This window comes from Saccostrea cucullata, unplaced genomic scaffold (genome assembly GCF_032062105.1).
Source record: "Saccostrea cucullata isolate Sc308-1 unplaced genomic scaffold, CSIRO_AGI_Scuc_v1 ctg13917, whole genome shotgun sequence".
NCBI lineage: Eukaryota > Metazoa > Mollusca > Bivalvia > Ostreida > Ostreidae > Saccostrea > Saccostrea cuccullata.
This window is the reverse complement of record NW_026937611.1, coordinates 4,562-27,986: the sequence shown is the minus strand read 5'-3', so window position 1 is coordinate 27,986 and position 23,425 is coordinate 4,562. Positions and strand designations below refer to the sequence as shown.

Below are 23,425 nucleotides of genomic sequence, written 5' to 3'. Positions count from 1 at the left end.
AATGAGGGAACCAATACAAAGACCCCTTCAGTTTTTCCAGTAGGGGGCTAAAACATGAGGCATGAAAACGTATTTCTCATTAGTCTATAGTGTTCTGGCTAAGAGATAAAAGGTTGGTGTTGCAATAATTTATTCCATCTGCATTGTTGTATACAAATGGATGTGGTGAAGGAAAGTTTGACTTCACTCTGGTACTTGGAGAAACCTTGTGTAGATACAAACACACAAAAATCATCTCATAAATATTGTTGAAAAAAAAATTATTTTACTAAAATATTTTCACAATAATTGACATATGAAACAATACTGAATAGAAAAATATGTACATATCCACCAACTTTCCAGTCTTAATCGTCCTCGTAATTACAGTATATGTCCTCTAACTTATCACAGTTGATCCTCCTTGTGATTTTTGTACATGTCCGGTAACTTATCAGTCTGAATCGTCCTGGTAATTATTGTACATGTCCGCTAATTTATCAGACTAAATCGTCCTGGTTATTATTGTACATGTCCGCTAACTTTATCAGTCTGAATCGTCTTGGTAATTATTGTACATGTCCGCTAACTTATCAATCTGAATCGTCCTTGTAATTATTGTACATGTCCGGTAACTTATTAGTTTGTATCATTCTAGTAATTATTGAACATGTCTGGTTACTTATCAGTTTGTATCGTCCTGGTAATTATTGTACATGTCCGGTAACTTATTAGTTTGTATCGTCCTAGTAAAAACTGTACATATCCGGTAACTTATCACAGGTTATCCTCCTTGTGGTTATTGTACATGTCCGGTAACTTATCAGTGTGAATCGTCCTGGTAATTATTGTACATGTCCGGTAACTTATCAGTCTGAATCGTCCTGGTAATTATTGTACATGTCCGGTAATTTATCAGTCTGAATCGTCCTGGTAATTATTGTACATGTCCTCTAAATTATCAGAAGGAATCGTCCTGGTAATTATTGTACATGTCCGCTAACTTATCAATCTGAATCGTCCTTGTAATTATTGTACATGTCCGTTAGCTTATCAGTCTGAATCGTCTTGGTAATTATTGTACATGTCCTCTAACTTATCAATTTGAATCGTCCTCGTAAGTATTGTACATGTCCAGTAACTTTTCAATCTGAATCCTCCTCGTAATTATTGTACATGTCCGCTAACTTATCAATCTGAATCGTCCTTGTAATTATTGTACATGTCCGGTAACTTATTAGTTTGTATCATTCTAGTAATTATTGTACATGTCTGGTTACTTATCAGTTTGTATCGTCCTGGTAATTATTGTACATGTCCGGTAACTTATTAGTTTGTATCGTCCTCGTAAAAACTGTACATATCCGGTAACTTATCACAGGTTATCCTCCTTGTGATTATTGTACATGTCCGGTAACTTATCAGTGTGAATCGTCCTGGTAATTATTGTACATGTCCGGTAACTTATCAGTCTGAATCGTCCTGGTAATAATTGTACATGTCCGGTAATTTATCAGTCTGAATCATCCTGGTAATTATTGTACATGTCCTCTAAATTATCAGAAGGAATCGTCCTGGTAATTATTGTACATGTCCGCTAACTTATCAATCTGAATCGTCCTTGTAATTATTGTACATGTCCGTTAACTTATCAGTCTGAATCGTCTTGGTAATTATTGTACATGTCCTCTAACTTATCAATTTGAATCGTCCTCGTAAGTATTATACATGTCCAGTAACTTTTCAATCTGAATCCTCCTCGTAATTATTGTACATGTCTGCTAACTTGGAAAATTTCGGTCCCCACTCGTTGAGGAAGTCGTAATCTTGGTCCTCTCCAGAAGACATCGTGTTCAGAGAACTCAGTGAGCCGGCATCACTTTCCTCCCCCTCGTAATCAAAGTCATGCAGTGTGTCGTGGGGCGGGGCATCAGGATCGTTGTTTGTATCATCAAGGCGATCCGTGATAAAATCCCCTACCATCCCTCCTGGAGGTCAAGATGTATAAACAATACAAGAATTATTAATATCGACTCCATCATACATTACAAGATGCTATATGCATTACAATGTATAATCAGAAAAATGAGGTCGTAGGTATTGACATGTTGTATCTTTTGATTTGATAATAAGTGGATATGCGATATACTGTATAAGTTTTTTCTTCTGTGTGGTATTAATTCACGCTATTTTTTGGTCACATTGAATCTAATCTAATGTTAGGCACTTAGTACAAGTCCAGGAAATCCGCGTAAATGTTTACCTGTGGATTAAAAAGAATAGCGACTTCATGGAATTTGACATTGTGGAAAAAAAGTACGTCTACAGTAAATTAAGCATGTTTTGACAAAATGAATAAATTATTTCATTGATATTCTAAAACCATGTACATGTACATAAAAATCACGTCAAATGATTTTATTTCCTATTAAAAAAAATATTTGTACGTTTAGTCCTAAATTATGTCACACTTTCTGTTATTGAAATCTACTGAATGATATACAACGATGACCAATATTTTTCCCTCCAACTCATTTTCATTAAACTATTTTAACTATATCTTTATACAAGTATCAAATTTTATCAATATCAATCTATCTGCTTACAAATTATTTATTGGAAAATAAAGGTGAAAAGAAATATATTTTAAAAATAATTACCAGTATGAGGGGCCTAATATATAGGTCCCTGCCATTATTGAATAATAAGTTGTGTAAAATTTGTGACATACATTTAAGGGGCCTGCTGTGGGTCGTCATGATTGGTTTATCCATCATGTACGTTTAAATGATCATGTCGATTGAACAACAACTGAAAAAATAATCTGTACAGGTGATATAATTAGTGTTTTTCATGAACTGATAAACAGCAATGGTTTTCTGAAGGAATAAAAGAGAAAATATTTAGTGGATGTAACTATTAAGAGGTAAAGGACGAAAAAGTCTATGGGGAATATATAAAGTGTGTTACCTAGGAGCAAAACAACAAGAAAAAAAAATTCAAAGAAATAATGCATTTTCACTATATCATCTATTTAGCCCCGCCCTAACACTAGAACCCCTGACGTACTTGTCGCAATAAATTTCACAATTTTGTTTTGGCAGAGGGTATATGTAAATTTTTGTCTTACAATAATTTATTTGAACAATTTCTGGAATTTATAATCAACTACAGATTGACTCACACATATTCCTGACAGCTTTTATGTTGTATACCTGAGATAAGAATCACTTTCTTGTACATTCCTGGGTATCCCCCGCTGGTAAGCATCGCCCCCGCTGTATAGAGGTCAGAGGTAAACTGTGGGAGGTTGTGGATGAGTTTTCCCTCCACACAGGCTTGACATACTTCATACAGGTCAGACTCATGTAATGGCAGGATAGACTTAAAATATACAGAGGTCAGAATTATTAAGAAATGATAGCCGGAACACATGAAAATATACAATAATTCGAAAGATAATACTAGATCAAAATGGCTTAAATACATTGTATATCTAAAACTCAGAATCATAATGAATGTACTGAATAAAGGCAAGATTATATTTTTTAAAAGATTATTAATATTCAACATTCAGAATTTAAAAAAATAATTTGGAATCCATCTGAATTATAAACTTCAGATAATTTTTTTTAATCTTAAATTTTTTGGAATTCAAAAAAATATATAACTTTTATTTTCGAAAAAAGCGCCCCTTCTTTCATATTTTTTTTTTATTTTTACGTTTCGGTTTTTGCTTTGAATTGATAATATAATTCTTAGTGGCTCTATATTGCCCAAACATGAAGAGTTTGATTGAAATTATTTCCATTCAGATCATTTTTCCCAACTTTTTCTTTCAGCAGTGGTTAGAGCGAATCCTACGATACATGTGGTGAGCAGTCCTTTGGATGATACCGCATACGGTCCTGTATCGCAATAATGATTAAGCTTAATGGCTCTGACCGCCGAGTAAATGACAACATTTGCAGCTCGATCTCCACCGCCATTTGGTGGCGTCTCCATAGTGAAAATTCTCAAGAGGGACGATAATTTTCAATCAATTAAGCTTTCAATTCTTTTTATAAATATTTGTAGAGATAATTTTCATTATAGAACTAAAGTGCATTTAGAGGGGTTTTCCATACTGTTCATATATAGCACCCGGTAATTTGCATATCTTTACATGTAAAAATGGATCTCATTAACCCGTCTCAAATGTAAGTTTTAATTTGTATTGTACTTAAAATGTCTACAGTTTCTATACCATTCAGTAAATAATATGATGCATTAACTTTCTGTATAATTAGCATATATGTGCTTATTTCTATTTCATTCTTTGTAAATTATAAGCTGAAAACAAATCATGTATGGGGTACATGTTAAACCTTTTGAACCTCAACTTTGAAAGTAAAATGAGTTTTTGAAAATTTAGAATAAAATATAAATGAGCTTAATATATGATCATCGTTATGTTACTTTTCAGTGGCGTAATTTCCATATAGGCAAAAAGGTTGTAGCTTACACATCTTTTTCTATTTTCTCAAGAATAAAAATTCGATTGAATAAAGGGGGAGGGTAGATAAGAAATCGTGCCTATCATTAAGGTATAGTTCGATCCTCAGGTTTGTAAACTTTGCAGTTAATTTATCATAAATACTCATAAAAGTATCTCTGAAGCCAAAAATTAATGTAAATTTATCCACAAAATATCTTTAAAGTTGAAGGTTAAAGTTAATCATATGATATAAGGAAAATTTTCAAAATCTCCAATATTTTTGTTGAAAAAGCGAATTGGAATATCAGCTTTGCATTTTCCAATAGCATATTGATGAACAAATAGTTTTGGTTAAAATGATGGATATCCAGGCATTCAGGGGAAATTTTATGAGTTTCATACTTATTTTGTATTTTTTGTCTTCGGTTTCCGTCATGTGCTTTCATTGCAAGACACCATAAATCACTTTTTATTTCATATCATGCTAATGAGCATTGATATCCAACGCTGGATTCAAGAAATATCTAATTTCTCGAGAACTGTATTACTTTTTTTTCCTTTTATAGGGTACAAACGTCAACTTTTATAGGACATTTGCTAAGACTTCAAAAACCTTGAATCTTATAAAGATGAATAAAATGAAAATTATTGCCTGGAAAAATTTCATTTTCCTCCTTGGCTGAAAATCGGATATTCTAAAAATTTAAATACTTTTCTGGGAATGCCCCCCCCCCAAAAAAAAAGAATTCTTGGCAATCTGCACCTTTATACCTAACCGATTATGTTATATTTACGGACAAAACTATTCCCTTATCTTGAACATTTTAAAGCCAAAGTTCAAGTGTTATTATTAATAAATCTGTAGCAGGAAATTTCATCAAAAGCAACAGGAGTCCATAATAAGTACAGGAAACGAAATTGCTAACTTGAGTTATATTTGGTAAGTAGGAAATTCAACGTATTGATCGAATTTTGATTATTCAGAAATGAAGTTTCCATATTATATTTTCGAAGCAGTGTAAAGGGATACGTGAAGAGTTCTCAGTTTTGTTAAGGTTTAATATCCCTCTGATAAGTGAGATAACTTAGCTTGAAATACAATGGATTGTCTTGTCAGAATGTACTGAGTTTTTTTATTGAGGACTATATTTATAGTCAACTGAAACAAATGTAATCAAAGTAGATATATTGAATTCTAATTTCTAATGCCAATATTTTCATTAATTATCTATTATAGTATAATTAAAACAATTATACTTAGATTTTCATAAACTGTGAAATTTAGATATTTCTTATCTTTTAAGATTTAAGTCTTTTAACTGTTTCAGCAATTTCAAATGCAGAATTGTCTATACACATTAAGTTAATACCGGTATTTTGTTTTACTAAAAATATTTTCAAGATCGATAATGGAAAGATATAAGTAACTTGTTAATGGATGCATATTATTTCAAAAGCACAGAAAAATGTGATATTCTGCTTTGATTCTGATTTAAAAGCAATACTTCATTATGTTTTCTGATCAGAAATAGATAGGTTTGACATTATTTTCATATTAACCTTATACTTTTGAGATAACCTTTTTTTTTGAAAATTTCTAATCAAAATTTATTCACATCATGTTTAGGCATAATATTCATTTCTGAAAAAGTAAGCAACGCTTCATGCTTCAAACTTTTTTTTCCATTTATGAATCTAATGCTATTGTTATTGATGAAAATAAGTGTTTAGAATTTTTAAAAAAAATGTGAAATTAGGAGCAGAGGAATATTTCACTTAAATGCCAGATGACGCGTTCCTGAAAGATATATTTTCCCCAAGAATTTGTCTTTGAAATCTAAATACTTAAACAAGTTTCCTCACAAAAAAGGGAACCTTACTAGGCATTTGGATACAATATCATTGGGTGATATTTCTGATTATTTAAGTCATTTGGGTAATCATCTGAATGTATGACCTATATCAGAATGTTTGATGTACTCGTATTTCAAAGACATTTTAAGAACAATGTAGAAATCACAAGAGAATGACAAAAATTCATACTTTTTTATGTAAAACCAAGATTAACAAAAGCTATACTTGAGGAATTTGTCGTCTGCATATCACAATATATCTGAACTGTTAATACATGTATATATCTACAGTATTATTTTCACTGATCAAATTAAAACTTTAGATATATGAGTTTGTACAAATGCTCCCTTTGAATCCCCCCCCCCCCCCACAAAATACCCATCAAAAGGAAGCTCCGCGGTTACCCACATTTTCCACCTCAGGTTAATTCTCTGACTTCACTTTCCACCTCAGGTTTATTCTCTGACTTCACTTTCCAACTCAGGTTAAATCTTTGACTTCACACTAGTCTACTCATACGCAGAAAAGAACATACGCCACTGCTATTGCATGATTTGCTAAAATGACATTTATATATGGTGTATACCGGTGTCATATATATCAGAACATTAAAAAAATCTTTCTTATTCATCATTGGAAAGACAGCCCTACAGCATATGTCTGAGTCAGTGTTTATGGGACTGTGTGATAAACTTGGGACTTCACAACTGGTGGCCATGAGGAGAGATGTGGTAGACATCAGTGATATGGTGATCAATCGAGTGAGAAAAAGTGATGATGTCAGTTTGATGCAGAGCGGAAGTGCAAAAGAAGGATTGAGACTGAAGAAGTCAAATATAGACTGTATGTTGTGGCCAAATAATCACCGTGTGATCTGGGAATTATCTCTAAGTATTACAACACAAACACTCAAACACTGATCCTCTGTGACTCTTGATAGTCCACCAGGATTAACTTTGTTATACTTACTGTCACCAAGCATGGACAGAAGAATCCAGAGAGCTTGTGTTAGAATGAATAACAGGAATTATATCTCCAGCTCAAAATACACAAAGAGTCTGTGCTCGGTTGCCGATTTTCCTGACCCTGTATCAGTGGAGTGTATTTTGGGGGTAAAGATTATGATTATGCCTACTGTTTTGCTTGTGACTTTTGGCCTCCATCTGCCTCCTCATGGATAGACAGATGCCACACATGGCCACAGCCTCGTGCTGTTGATGAGATAGTAAAAAAATGGATGTCACTTAATAGGACATACACTTGGACACCATGTGCACAATGAATAGAGAATTTCTCTCTCTCTTGCAGAACACAAACTTCTGTGTGCTATGAATCACTGTCAATTCTTAACTTATGGCTTGCTTAAATTGTTCTTGACAGGAATAATTAACAATGAACTAGGTGATGGTGATAAATTACTGTGTTCCTATCATATGAAAACAACAGTTTTCGGGATGATTCAACAAAATACATTACAACATTGGTGTCCACAAACTCTCCTAGAGTGTTTCTGGAAATGCGTTAAGCTCATTCTTAAGTGGGTGTATGAGGGGTCAGTCCTAACTTCTTCATTCCCCAAAATAACATGTTTCTGAGAAAAGTCCATGGTGAAGCACAACATCGACTATTTATAAGGCTGCATGAGTTGTATGAGAAGGGTTTAGCTTTCCTGCTACACAGTCCATCCATTAGGTCTTCTATTATAAAGGTCCTCCTCTACCCCCACCTCTCCATCTGTACAGATGAAAATATTATGATATCTGAAATTAAGTTCGATAAAAATCTCTTTGAAGAGATACACGCCTATGCCGTAATTTCCACTCCAAACCTAGAAACATGTATGAGGTCTCTACGTACAATAGCACAAATCATAGGCTCACTTTTCCTTACACAATATCAATTCACATTGTTACAGAAACTTACAGCTAATGTTCTTCAGGGAACTGCTTTTATATTATACATGGAAACTTACACACGTAAAAACAAACTGAGGTATAGAGCGGACAAAATCTCCTGTCACATGCTGAAATTAGCAGCCAAGTTCGGTTTTGTTACTGACATGATGTACATAGCCATGTATTATTACAAGACACAGATACAAGGAGACTTTGAATATTATAGAGATTATCAAGGCCAAGGTTACACAGTCTTGTGTGATTATTACATCAAATGTAGATACAGAAATGTATACTGAGGCTGTAGGGGGACAGTCCTGGTCTACAAAGATGAGACAGGCTGTAGCAATGAATATCAAACTTAGCCAAGAAATTTATTACATCAATGAGATAATACCAGAACAACAATTTGCTATACAGAACAACAGTCCAGTATACATCCCACCATTTGTTCTGTTATATATGCTAGAGATCTTGTGCTACAGACATGTAGACACAATGAGACTACAAACAGCCCTGGATAATCTACAGACCCTAGTTCACTATGATCAAGGACAGTTTATAAATTTATATAAAAGAGACATATCTTGGCAGATTCTGGGGATCTGTCAACAGGTGACAGGGAACCTCCGCGCTATCAGACAAGCACCATTCAACAGCATACACAGAGCTTCAGAAATGCGAATACAGGGAAGCTTTCACTAACATGGCTAAATTTAGTGAAATAAAATAAAGCCTTTTGTAGAATTCCATTTGGTAGAATATATATAATGTGAATATTTCTTCTCTACAATATTTTCTGAATGACCATTTAATTGAATTACAAGTCATAAATCATTAAAAAAAAGTTATGCAAACCTTTGTGTACAAATAGAAGATGAAATACACTTCCAGAAATCTGAGTGTTACATTGTTATTTTTTCTATTTATATCCCTTTAAATATAAATGTTACTGTTTCGTAAAATGCAGTTTAATTGGCTAAAAAAAATGGTGTTTTCGGTTGTAAAACGAGCATTAACGAGAGTGAAAGCTTTTGTTTGTGAAATCACAACAGACAGATGTAAAACACTACACCCCTTGATGTATTTAATCTAACAAATGTCAACAAAACGAGACGTAAACACCAAACAAAATGCATAAATTGCATAAGAATAGGAATGTCACCCTCTTCCACAATTTTAAAAGAAGCAATCTTGCTCATAATAAATGTTTTAATAACACCAAGGAGCAGATTTCAAAGCATGAATTCAATTTCAGTAAATGATTAATGCCCCCTCTATGGTATCCCTGACCCAGGGGCCTAGAATTTCAAGATTCCGGAAGAAACAGCCTTGCTCATCATAACCATATACATGTTTTAGGTACTTCATCTGCTTAAAACCCAGGAACAGAGGAGGATATTTTTAAAGAATTTACTCATTTTCGCTAATAATTTATAAAGCCCCGTCTTAACTCCAAAACCCGACATTGGGGCCATGAAATTTACAATTTTGTAAGAAGCACCCTTTCGCATCATAATTATGTAATTATTTTGTTTAGTACCACGGAGCAGAGAGGATTTTGAAAGAATTGATGCATTTCACAATATAATCAATATTCATGTCCTAACACCAGAACCCCTGACCTTGGGGCCATAACATTCACAATTTTGGAAGATGCAGCCAGATCCTTATTATTGCTACATCATATACACATTAAGTTTCTTGTTTAATACCCCACTGCAGAGAAGAAGACTTTCAAATAAATAATGCATTTTAACTGTATTTTCTATCTATAGGCCCGCCCTAGCCCTAGAACCCCTGATCCTGAGGCCATGAATTTCAAAATTTTGATAATGGACCCAATGCTTATTACAATAATACTAACATTTTGATCCACCCCCTAAGCCCCGTGAAGAAAGAAGGGGCAGGGACCATGAACTTCACTAATTTTGTTTCCTTTTATCTACAGATGTTTCATGCCAAAACTGGTGAAGCAGTTGCAGAGAGGAAGCTTAAATTGTTCATATGTTAACGCACAACGCACCACAACGTACTAGAGGCCCATGGACCTTATAGGTTACCTGTGTATCATGTAACAATTTTTCAACAATTGAATGAAAAATATGGAGATAACGAACATTACTCAAGATCAAAAGTCCATAAAAGAATACAAATAAGGAGCAGAGTAAATGTTCCTTATAACGATTGGGGAATAACGGGAAAATCTGTCGTCAAGTCAGTTTATAAATAATGGACTAACAATTAGTATGAAAAACGTCAGTCAGTTGACTCAATGATAAATTGTATTTGCTGACAAATTCATTGTATCTGCAATAGAACTTACGAAATGATGATTTTAAACGTGCTGAAATTCTTGTTTCATCAACTTGTTTGTCAATCATTTACCCCGTTTTAGAAATTGTTCATATGTAGAGCATGTACTTGCGTATCGAATCAACTGAGATATATATACTCCGTACGCAGGTGATGACGGTGTATTGCAGGAAAAGTAATGGAAGTTGACGATAGAAAAGTTAAAGTCATCACGTTTATCATATAGCTTGATTCTCAGCACTGTTAAAGCTGACTATGAGAAATTAACAAAAAATAGAAATGCAAAAACGGGAATTGTTTTTAATGCTAAATTTATTTTTATTCAGCTTATTATTACAAAACTTGGATACGTATGGAAATAGCATGGTATAACCTCCTTTGTACTGTATGAAGTTTGGTCCCATCGATGGAAAGTCACGTGAAAACTGCATAGTACGTGTACTGAATGTAGGTCATTTACAAATTTCAAAATCACAAGGGCATACCCATTTGAAATTGAAAAAATTAAAACTATTAATTGCTTCTGTATATTTTGTACTTTCTGGAAAGTGCTGCTGATTTGATAGGAATTCCGGTTTTAATAGTTAAAATTTCAAGTGAATTTCAAGGCCAATGTCTAAAATATAATCAACTTTAACCAATTATATTGTGTCCTCACGCTCTCGATTTAAAGAAAGCTTCAGCACTTTTCAAGTTAAGGAACATATCCTTTTTTATAATCAAAAAATGATTAAGATCTATTTTGTGTATGCCTATGCGTAAGAAGGATTTAAGGAGGCACCTCGATGTAAAATATACCTAACCTGATCATAAAAACACGACAAAATTATTTGAATACATTCTCTCCAAAGTTAGTGAATAATCGTCATAAACAAAGGTTATACATTGGTATAAAAAAACGTGTAAATAATATTCTGTTTTATAATAAAACACATTTTCCTTGCTAAATCTGCCTCTCACAGCACATGAATTATATCATGTTTACCAAAATGACGTCATGATTGACAAGTTCATCGAGATCAGTGATTTGTTTATAACCAGCTGTATGGGATTTAACTAGCGACTTTTTTCAATGCATTGATAAGTTTTATTGTTGTTTATAATGCTAATACAGTTTAAACTTGCAAATAATTTCATTTACTGGTATTATGAGGAATACATAAAGGTCATACGAGGGTTGTCCCAAAATTTCATAGACTCAGCTCATATCTGAGATCATAAATTTATGTATCATGATTTTCAGGGTTGATAAAGCGTGTTCTTGGCAGATAAATTTAGAAATTTTATGATGTTTACTTGAAAACTTTTCGAGTAATAACATTTAAGGTGATATCGTTCTCTAATACACGGAGCTATCTATAACGTAAAAGATACAAATGTCAACATTTCAAATTTTTGGATGAAATATTTCAATTACCAGAATCAAATTCTGAAATTAAACGAAACAGTTGGAGTTATAAATGTGAAATGTCTTAAGGATACGCAATGTACCTTACCTACTGGTATTTTTTTAAGATATTCTAAATGTAAATTTATAATACCAATACAAGTTCTTAGACAAAAAATCAGCATGCCTTACCACAGGTTTTAAAAAGATATAAAATGTTGAATTTTTTTTGCATTATTCAAAGAAAAATGTACAAAAATTACAAGACATAAACTCCAGATTTTTTTTTATCAAAAATTGTTTTAGAAGATGTGTACAAATCAATCCATTTATCATGTTTATTGACATTAAAAAAATTGCACACAGGTCTTTCATTTAGTGGAACTCTTCAACTCCATCATGCAGGGAAGAACCCAATAAAGTTCAAACTACGTTGCGTATGACCTTAATTACTTTGATATGATCAAACATTATAATATGTAAACAAAGTATGTGCATGTACAGGTATTAAATAATAATAATTTGAAAACGCTACATTTCTACGGGCTTTTCTCTAAGGGAGTTGCACAATGCAACTCTTGTCCATTTCTTAGCCCCGTCTTTTATTTTAGCTACTGTTATTTACATATACACAGAGAAACAGTTTTATTCATTTCAAATACTCAGGATGAGAAATAGTTTCTTAGTCTACCAAACTGTTATGAGTAGATTGAATTCAGGATCAAAACACTTGATCATAGTCCAGAGCACCGCCGCCGTTTTCAGAATGTCGGATTTCATCCTCATGTATATAAAACGTTATAAAATCATATTTATCAAAGCATTAACACCAAAATTTGGGGAAATGTAGTTAATATAGAACCGTATTTAGAATTTTCATTTCCATTAAAAATATACGGGGTAGTAATAACTTTTCCGTAGGATTTTAAATATAATATACCAAATTTTAATTGCAACTTTTCGGTATTGCGCCGCTTACCTACACCAGACAATGAAATGTGTCTTTTAAATTGTAATAATTTGTGAAGTTAATATTTCAATATTTCTCTATAAAGTATTAGATAGTGATTGTTTAATCTATATACGAGCCCCGTGGGGATCCGGATTAGAATAGGTCCTCAGTACCCCATTGCTTGTTGTAAAAGGCGACTAAATGGGGCGGTCCTTCGGATGAGACCGTATAAACCGAGGCCCCGTGTCACAGCAGGTGTGGCACGATAAAGATCCCTCCCTGTTCAAAGGCCCTGAGTGCCGAGCATAGGCCTAAATATGCAGCCCTTCACCGGCAATGGTGACGTCTCCATATCAGTGAAATATTCTGGAGCGGGACGTAAAACAGTATACAGTCAATCAATCAATCTATATACGAAATTTCATTAATCCAGGACATAGGGTTCCTACAAAACAACGCTTCTCTACGGAATTTTGGGACAACCCTCGTATTTGGTATTGCAATTAATTATTCATACTCTGTATAAGAGAAAAAATGGTGGTATTACAATACTTCGTATTGTTGTATACAAATGGTTGTGGTGTGGGAATGTTTACCTTCACTCTGCTACTTGGAGAAACTTTTGTCCTTATCTACCCAAGAGGAAAACCTTGTACACACAAACACTCAAATATTATCTCATGATTTATGTTGAAAAAATTACCTTTACTAAAATATTTTGACAATAATTTACTAATCAAACAATACTGAATAGAAAATTTCTTTTGTTAAAAAATTGTCCATATGATGAATTTGAAAGCCACTGGCAGGAAATAGTTGGAAAACTTTAAAAAGTTTCTTATCATAAATTAATATATAAAGTTTGTGCCCCCATACTTCTCTCTCTCTCTCTTTCTCTCTCTCTCTCTCTCTCTCTCTCTCTCTCTCTCTCTCTCTCTCTCTCTCTCTCTCTTCTCTCTCTCTCTCTCTCTCTCTCGTTCACTCCCCTCTCTCTCAACCCCCCTCTCTCTACATAAACTTTTACACTAGTTTTCAATTACCTCATTTTTTGCTTTGATTGATGTCAAACTGTCTTGTACATTTATTTACTTAAACCTTTGTTTGAATTTATGAAATTTGTGTGAAGGTAAAAAAAACTCTTAATTAAAAAAAATACTGAATAGAAAAATGATTATGACTTTTCACTACAAAAAATATCGGTCATAATGCAGTCCCCCAGACATGATATAGAAACGATAAGGCTTTGATATGATTATACATGACTTGTATACTAGAATGTAACCCAGAGAATTCCTAGACAAAATGATGTTGGATTTCTACTGAGGAAAATAATGTTTATATTCCACAACTTTTCCACCAATGAAAGTAAATATCATAATCTGAAAAGGCCTTTCCTTAACTTGTTCTTGTTGCTTGAAACACGAGAGAAGAGATGAGAACTTGAGTTAAGTGATAATTTCATTTATAGACCAGATAAATGACGAAAGTGAACAAAAGCACATAGATATACAACATTACATACAATCATGTAAATTATAGCCGTCGCATACATAAGACAGTGATGGGCAACCCTCTTTTTATAAATAAATAAACAGATCTTCCCTACCTTCATTGGATATTGGGAAAATTAAGAAAAACAAACTCGAGCCATTACATACAAAAGACATTGATAGGCAACCCGCTTTTTGTAAATAAACAGATCCTCCCAACTTACATTGGATATTGGGAATATTAAGGAAAACGATCTGGAGCCTTCAAATACATATGATGGTATCCATTGGTGATTCCCAAAATAGATACGGAACCATTTTTTGTACTCCCCCGGGTATCCCCCACTGGTTAGCACTACCCCCGCTGTATACAGGGTAACCCCACTGACTAGCACCAACCCTGCTGTATACAGGGTAACCCCCACTGACTAGCACCAACCCTGCTGTATACAGGGTAACCCCCACTGGCTAGCACCAACCCTGCTGTATACAGGGTATCCCCACTGACTAGCACCAACCCTGCTGTATACAGGGTATCCCCCACTGGCTAGCACCACCCCCGCTGTATACAGGGTATCCCCACTAACTAGCACCATCCCTGCTGTATACAGGGTATCCCCACTGGCTAGCACCAACCCTGCTGTATACAGGGTATCCCCACTGGCTAGCACCAACCCTGCTGTATACAGGGTAACCCCCACTGGCTAGCACCACCCCCGCTGTATACAGGGTATCCCCACTGACTAGCACCAACCCTGCTGTATACAGGGTAACCCCCACTGACTAGCACCAACCCTGCTGTATACAGGGTAACCCCCACTGGCTAGCACCAACCCTGCTGTATACAGGGTATCCCCACTGACTAGCACCAACCCTGCTGTATACAGGGTATCCCCCACTGGCTAGCACCACCCCCGCTGTATACAGGGTATCCCCACTAACTAGCACCAACCCTGCTGTATACAGGGTATCCCCACTGACTAGCACCAACCCTGCTATATACAGGGTAACCCCCACTGACTAGCACCACCCCCGCTGTATACAGGGTATCCCCACTGACTAGCACCACCCAAACTATATACAGGGTATCCCCCACTGGCTAGCACCACCCCCGCTGTATACAGGGTATCCCCACTGACTAGCACCACCCCAACTGTATACAGGGTATCCCCACTGACTAGCACCACCCCAACTATATACAGGGTATCCCCCACTGGCTAGCACCACCCCCGCTGTATACAGGGTATCCCCACTGACCAGCACCACCCCCGCTGTATACAGGGTAACCCCCACTGACTAGCACCACCCCAACTGTATACAGGGTATCCCCACTGACTAGCACCACCCCAACTGTATACAGGGTATCCCCACTAACTAGCACCAACCCTGCTGTATACAGGGTATCCCCACTGACTAGCACCAACCCTGCTATATACAGGGTAACCCCCACTGGCTAGCACCAACCCTGCTGTATACAGGGTATCCCCACTGACTAGCACCAACCCTGCTGTATACAGGGTATCCCCACTGACTAGCACCACCCCCGCTGTATACAGGGTAACCCCCACTGACTAGCACCACCCCAACTGTATACAGGGTATCCCCCACTGGCTAGCACCATCCCCGCTGTATACAGGGTATCCCCACTGACTAGCACCAACCCTGCTGTATACAGGGTAACCCCCACTGGCTAGCACCACCCCCGCTGTATACAGGGTATCCCCCACTGGCTAGCACCACCCCCGCTGTATACAGGGTATCCCCACTGACTAGCACCACCCCAACTGTATACAGGGTATCCCCACTGACTAGCACCACCCCCGCTGTATACAGGGTATCCCCACTGGCTAGCACCACCCCCGCTGTATACAGGGTATCCCCCCTGACTAGCACCACCCCCGCTGTATACAGGGTAACCCCCACTGACTAGCACCACCCCAACTGTATACAGGGTAACCCCCACTGACTAGTACCACCCCAACTGTATACAGGGTATCCCCACTGACTAGCACCAACCCTGCTGTATACAGGGTAACCCCCACTGGCTAGCACCACCCCCGCTGTATACAGGGTAACCCCCACTGACTAGCACCACCCCAACAGTATACAGGGTATCCCCACTGACTAGCACCAACCCTGCTGTATACAGGGTAACCCCCACTGGCTAGCACCACCCCCGCTGTATACAGGGTATCCCCCACTGACTAGCACCACCCCAACTGTATACAGGGTAACCCCCACTGACTAGCACCACCCCAACTTTATACAGGGTATCCCCCACTGACTAGCACCACCCCAACTGTATACAGGGTAACCCCCACTGACTAGCACCACCCCAACTTTATACAGGGTAACCCCCACTGACTAGCACCACCCCAACTGTATACAGGGTATCCCCACTGACTAGCACCACCCCCGCTGTATACAGGGTATCCCCACTGACTAGCACCACCCCAACTGTATACAGGGTAACCCCCACTGACTAGCACCAACCCTGCTGTATACAGGGTATCCCCACTGGCTAGCACCACCTCCGCTGTATACAGGTCCGAGGTAAACTGTGGGAGGTTGTTGGTGAGTTTTCCCTCCACACAGGCTTGACATATTTCCTACAGGTCAGACTCCAGTAGAGTTAGGATCGACTGAAACATAAAAATAAAGGCAGAATTATAAAGAAATTACAGAATACATGGAAGTATGCACTAGTCTGAATTATAATCCAGAAGGTCAGACTCCAGTAGAGGCAGGATCGACTGAAAATTTACAGAAGTAAGAATTATAAAGAAATGATGGAATGCATGAAAATATATACGTAAGAAATATAAGACTAGATCAAAATGGCCTGAAAATATACAAAAATCAAACTTTTAAGGAATTAACTGTATACTAGTAAAGGCATGCAGAATTATATATAAGGTAGAAGGTATGCAGCGGTCAGAATGGAATTAAACGATTAATAAATAGTATTTATATGGATCTTAAATTTTAAATGAATAATTTGTTTTTAATACTTAAAAATTTTGGAAGTCATTGAAAAAACAACAACAAAAAAAAAAAATGATAAATTATATCCTTTATATCACTGCTATTTTTAATAATATTTCCTAATTTTATAATTCTATGCATTTTTTTAAGTTTAGAATTTTTTCCTTGAAAACCAATAATTCAACTCTTACCCCCTGTTCACACAGAGCTGCGACTCTACGGCGATCATCCCGATCAATCCACGATCTGAATTTTATTTTTGATCGGGGCAGATCGCAGCCGATCGCAACCACATGGTCTAGGGTAGCTGCAGATCGGTAGCTCTCCGAAAAAAAAAATTATTGATAGTCCGGTCTATCAATATCAATATATATTTTTTCGGAGAGCTACAGATCTGCAGCTAGGTTTAGGACATTTTCAATTATTATAACTGTAACAAGATGTGAAAATGCTCAATTGTAAATGATCATCAAGTATAGTGTCACCCTTTTTTATGTAGTTAACAGATGATGATTGGTCAAATATCAGCGGTATAAGCTCTTGTCTGATAGGTCGTGATATGATCGGTGTAAGGTCATTGTAGATCGTCGTAGGATCTTCAGGCACGTAGAGAGATCGTAGTGAGAACGTAGTACGAACGTAGACGGAGCGTTGTATGAGCGTGCTTGGTAAGTTCGTACGCTCTCACGGCGCTTTTACTACGATCATGAAGATCTCTCTACGATGCTTCCGCGCTGCTTGTACGATTACGGCGCTTCTACTACGCCTTTTTTACGACTTCACCCCGATTTTTGTTGACCACAATCCCGCTACGCTTGTTTTGAACATGTTCAAAATAAGCGTGGTGAGAGCGTAGAGCTCTCCAATCATGAAGACTCTACTGCGATCATACTACGCTTCTGACGACCCCACGACGTTCCTCCTGCGATTTGTCACGATCGGCCACGCTTTTGACCACAATTTTTGATCGTAGTAGAAGCGCCTTTTATGTGTGAACGGGAGGTTAGTGGTCTTATATTGTTCAAACTTGAAGATTAAAATTATTTCCATTCCAACCATTAATTTTAATGCCCCAGTATTGCAAGATCCTGAGGATATATTTTATATCCTGCGATTTTGACTGATGTCAACTTAAACCTAGCCCATATAAGGGTTGATTGGAAAGGGCCATGGCGTTCATATTTCACAGGTGTATTCCTTGTGACAAGTCGTTTTTGGGTACCACCAAGTTTGACCTCTTGACCGTTGAGTTTGACCTACTTTTACTTAAGAAATAAACAACAATGTTGAAAGGTTCTCTGGGTAATGAACTTTTAGTTGGTCACGTGATCGAATCCTGTGAAGCCCGAAGGGTCAGTGAAATAAGCAGGGGGTACCCCGTATAAGAAACATGTGCCCAACACAAATAGTCATTATAAAACGAAAGTAGATTCATAGTGGTTTTTCCCTTCTATTTATATATAGCACCTTGTAATTTTCATTTCTCAATATGTTAAAATGGACCCCATTTTGAAAGAATGTTACCAATGTATGTTTTGATGGGTATAATTACTAGTACTCAAAAGGTCTTTAATGTCGTTATCAGTAAGTACTGTGATGTAATTTGATTAACTTTGTATAGATAATATAGCATATATATATTTTTATGTTCTTTTGTTCTTTGTAACTTTATTATAAGCTGAGAATAAATCAAGCCCGTACATTAAAAAATAAAAACCTTGAAAGCAATAAGAATTTTTGATTAATTGATTGATTGTATTTTGTTTAACGTTCCTCTTGAGAATTTTTCACTCATATGGAGACGTCACAGATGCCGGTAAAGGGCTTCAAATTTAGACCTATACTCGGCACTCAGGGCCATTGAGCAGTGAGGGTTCTTTATCGTGCCAACGCCTACCGTGACATGGGACCTACGCTTTTAAGGTCATATCCGAAAGACCCGTGACTTTCACTTCTAGTGCCGAGCGCTTGGTGAAGGAACAGTCACTACCTATGTTTACGTCTTAGGTATGACGCAGCGCCGCGATCGAGAATCGAACCCGGGCCTCCCGATCACGAAGCGAACGCTCTACCACTAGGCTATCGTGACCGGTGAGAATTTTTGAAAACGTAGAGTAAAATGTAAATATTAACCTTAATATATAATTATCGAAATTATGTAATAATTGAAAGATTTTCTAAAGCTTGCATTTATATAAGTATGGTATTCATCATTAGGAAGATGGCTCTTCAACATATGTCTGAGTCAGTGTTCGTGGGACTGTGTTATAATCTCGGGACTTCACAGGAGGTGGCCATGAGGAGAGATGTGGCGGACATTAGGGATGTGGTGGACAATAAAGGGAAAACAAGTGGTGAGAATAGTGTGATGGTGAATGGAAGTAACAAAGAAGGATTCAGACTAGAAGGATCAGATATAGACTATATGTACTGGCGAAATGATCACCGTGTGATTTGGGAATTATCTCAGTCTCAGTATTACAACACACACAGACAAACACTGATCCTCTGTGACTGTTCTGAGAGTCCACCAGGGTACACTTTGCTATATTTACTGTCAACAAGCAGGGATGAAGACGTACAGAGAGCCTGTTTTAGAATGAATAACCGGTTTTATATCTCCAGTTCAGAATACAGAAATATATGGTGTTCTGCACTGTCACCTGACTCCATTCAACATGGACCATGTGCCAGTGGAACTTTTGGCAGTGATACAGAATATGATTTTGCTGACTGTTTTGTCAGTGACTTTTGGTCTCCATCTGCCTCCTCATGGATAGACAGATGTCGCTCATGGCCCCAGACTTATATTGTTGATGATATAGTGAAAAATGGATGTCATTTTGTAGCAATTGGACATAAGCTAGGACATCATGAAAGCAATGAATGGAGAATTTCTTTCTCTCTTGCAGAACACAAACTTGTGGGTGCTATGAATCACTATCAATTCTTGACCTATGGCTTGCTTAAATTATTCTTAACAGAAATAATTAACAATGGACTGAGTGATGCTGATAAATTACTGTGTTCCTATCACACGAAGACAGCAGTTTTTTGGGTTATTCAACAGAACAAAATACTTTACTGGTGTCCACAAAATTTCATGGAGTGTTTCTGGGTCTGTTTCAAACTCATCCTAAAATGGGTGTATGAGGGGGTCTGTCCTAACTTTTTCATTCCTCAAAACAATATGTTTCTGGGTAAGATTCATGGTGAAGCACAACATCAGCTATTAATAAAACTGTATGGATTGTATGAGAAGGGTATAGCATTCCTGCTACACAGTCCATCTATTAGGTCTTGTATCATAAATGTCCTATATAACCCCCACCTCTTCATCTGTTCAGATGAACATACTCTAATCCCTGAAATGGTGTTTAATATAGTGCTGTTTCAAGAAATTTGCAAATATTGCACACTTAGCACACCAAACCTAGTAGAATCCTATATGAAAAATCTACATAGAATAGAACAGATGATAGGCTTACCCCTTCTTACACAGTATCAAGCCGTGATGCTACAGAAACTTACAGCTTATGTCCTTCAGAGCACAGCTTTTATGTTACATATAGAAACTTACACACATAAAAACAAGCTGAGGTATAGAGCTGACAAAATTTCTTGTTACATGCCGAAATTAGCAGCCAAGTTTGGTTGTATTACTGACATGTTGTACATAGCTATTTATTATTACAACGGATTTCGATACATGGAAGCTTTATCCGTCATAGAGATGATCAAGGTCAAGTTAGCACAGCCATATGTGATATATGGATATAATGTAGATATAGAGATGTATACTACATGTAAGACTCTAGGGGGACAGTCCTGGTCTAAAAAGATGAGACAGGCTGTAGCATGGGATATCAACCTTGACAATAAAATCCATTACATGAGTGAATTGATACCAGAACAACAGTCTGCTATACAGAACAGGGAGACTTCATTACATATTCCACCCTTTATACTGTTATACATGCTAGAGATCTTGTGCTACAGACATATAGACACAATGAGACTACAAACAGCCCTAGATGATCTACAGACCCTAGTTCACTATGATCAAGGACAGTTTATACCTTTACATCTCAGAGACATAACATGGCAGATTCTGGGGATCTGTCAACAGGTGACAGGGAACCTCCAGGCTGCTTTATACTCATACCAACAATCTCTCAGACAAGCACCATTCAACAGCATACACAGAGCTTCAGAAATGCGAATACAGGGAAGCTTTCACTAACATGGCTAAATTAGTGAAATAAAATAAAGCCTTTTGTAGAATCCCATTTGGTAGAATATATATAATGTGAATATTTCTCCTCTACAATATTTTCTGAATGACCATTTAATTGAATTAAAAGTCATAAATCATTTTTGGGAGTTGAAGAAGGATATGGAAATAACGAACAGTGTTCAATCTCAACGTTCTTTAAACAAATATACAAAACAAGAGCAGAGCAAACACGGACCTCCGAAACATCAGAGGTGGGACCAGGTGCCATGGAGGAGTGAGCATCCCCTGCCGACCGGTCACACCCGCCGTGTGCTCGTTGTCATGATCAGGAAATAACGGAAAAAATCCGTGGTCAATTCAGTGTATAAATAATGGACTAACAATTGGTATGAAAAACGTCAGTCAGCATTGATATCATTCAATGATAAATTGTATTTGCTGACAAGGGCATTGTATCGACCATAGAATTTACGAAATGATGACTTTAAACGAGACTATTGATATTCTTGTTTCATCAACTTGCTTGTCAATAATTTACCTCTTTTAAGAAATTGTTCATACGTAGAGCATGCTCTTGCGTATCGAATCAACTGAGATATAAATACTCCGTATGCAGGTGATGAAGGCATATTGCTGCATAAGTAAGGGAAGTTGACGATAGAAAAGTTAAAGTCATCACGTTTATCATATAGCTTGGTTGTTAGATTACCATTTGTGTCTTTTTCAAGTACAATATCCAAGTATGAAGCAGAAGTGTCAGACTCTGTGGTATCTTTTATCTCAAGCTCACCAGGATATATCGTGTCGACGTAGGAATGGAAATAATCATTATTAATTGACAATACGTCGTCGATATATCTAAATGTCGAGTTGAAGGCCACAGCAAGTGTTTTTTTCTTTTCACGCAAAAGATTTTGCATAAATTCTGCTTCATATGAATATAAAAATAAGTCTGCTAATAACGGAGCGCAATTTGTACCCATGGGAATTCCAATAGATTGTTGGAATACCTGGTCTCCAAAAACCACACAGATATTGTCAATCAGAAACTCAAGCATCTTCTTGATGTCAACTTCAGAGTATTTGTGTGTGCAATCAGAATCTGTTTTAACAAAATAATTTTTCAAATGACCAATGACGAGGTAAGTAAATTTACGAGTTCCATTTTTGTGGAAGAAGCAGCTGTCAATGATATATATATGTTCAATTTCCCATGGTCATCACGTATTTAACATGCGTAGTAATTTGTGTTGATTATATAGAGCCGAAAGCGAGGTTACTGTGTCGCCCGATTTACTCCGATTATATTCAGCAGAAAACATACATAAACATCCGCCAAAAATAGTTCATATCATTTTCTCCTGAATATATCTGATTTTCATAATTTGAAATGTAAATAAATGTAATGATAAAGTAATTTATTTTGAATTTTAGATTTCGTTAAAAGTAAAACTGAATTATCAAGAACCTCAAAAGTTTTTCGTGTTGGAACTCATTTTCTGTGTAGCGTCATACACTGAAAGAGATACGAACGACAACTCTATATACTGCCAGCGGTGAATCTAGTCTTCTCGACGCCCGGTGCAGAGAATTTATTCAAACTTTTCATGAACATTTCCTTGGTTTAAATTAATTCATTAATGCATTAAAACTTTAGGAAATATGCGTATTTATTATTAAATCAGCAGTATCACCTTCCAAAAGCGTTAAATCTAGTACCCTGGTTTAAATGTTACTAGTAAAACCAAAAACGGACACCCATGTTTTCGTAAAATTGCGATTAAAAGCAACAAAATGAATTATATTTTTTAATAAAAGGAAAACCTCATTTAGATACCAGTTAATTTGTACGC

At 36.5% G+C, this 23,425-nt stretch overlaps 1 protein-coding gene across 1 annotated transcript; it reads left to right on the top strand.

The window, feature by feature from the left end:
• Positions 1–19,556: 19,556 nt before the first annotated feature.
• LOC134248486 (uncharacterized) lies at positions 19,557–21,578 on the top strand. Its single transcript, XM_062730878.1, has one exon. The coding sequence runs from the start codon at positions 19,557–19,559 to the stop codon at positions 21,576–21,578; it is 2,022 nt and encodes a 673-aa protein (XP_062586862.1).
• Positions 21,579–23,425: the final 1,847 nt, after the last annotated feature.

Bases quoted from the DNA above. Each gene is read 5' to 3' on its own strand.
- LOC134248486 (XM_062730878.1), top strand. From the start codon at position 19,557: ATGGCTCTTCAACATATGTCTGAGTCAGTGTTCGTGGGACTGTGTTAT.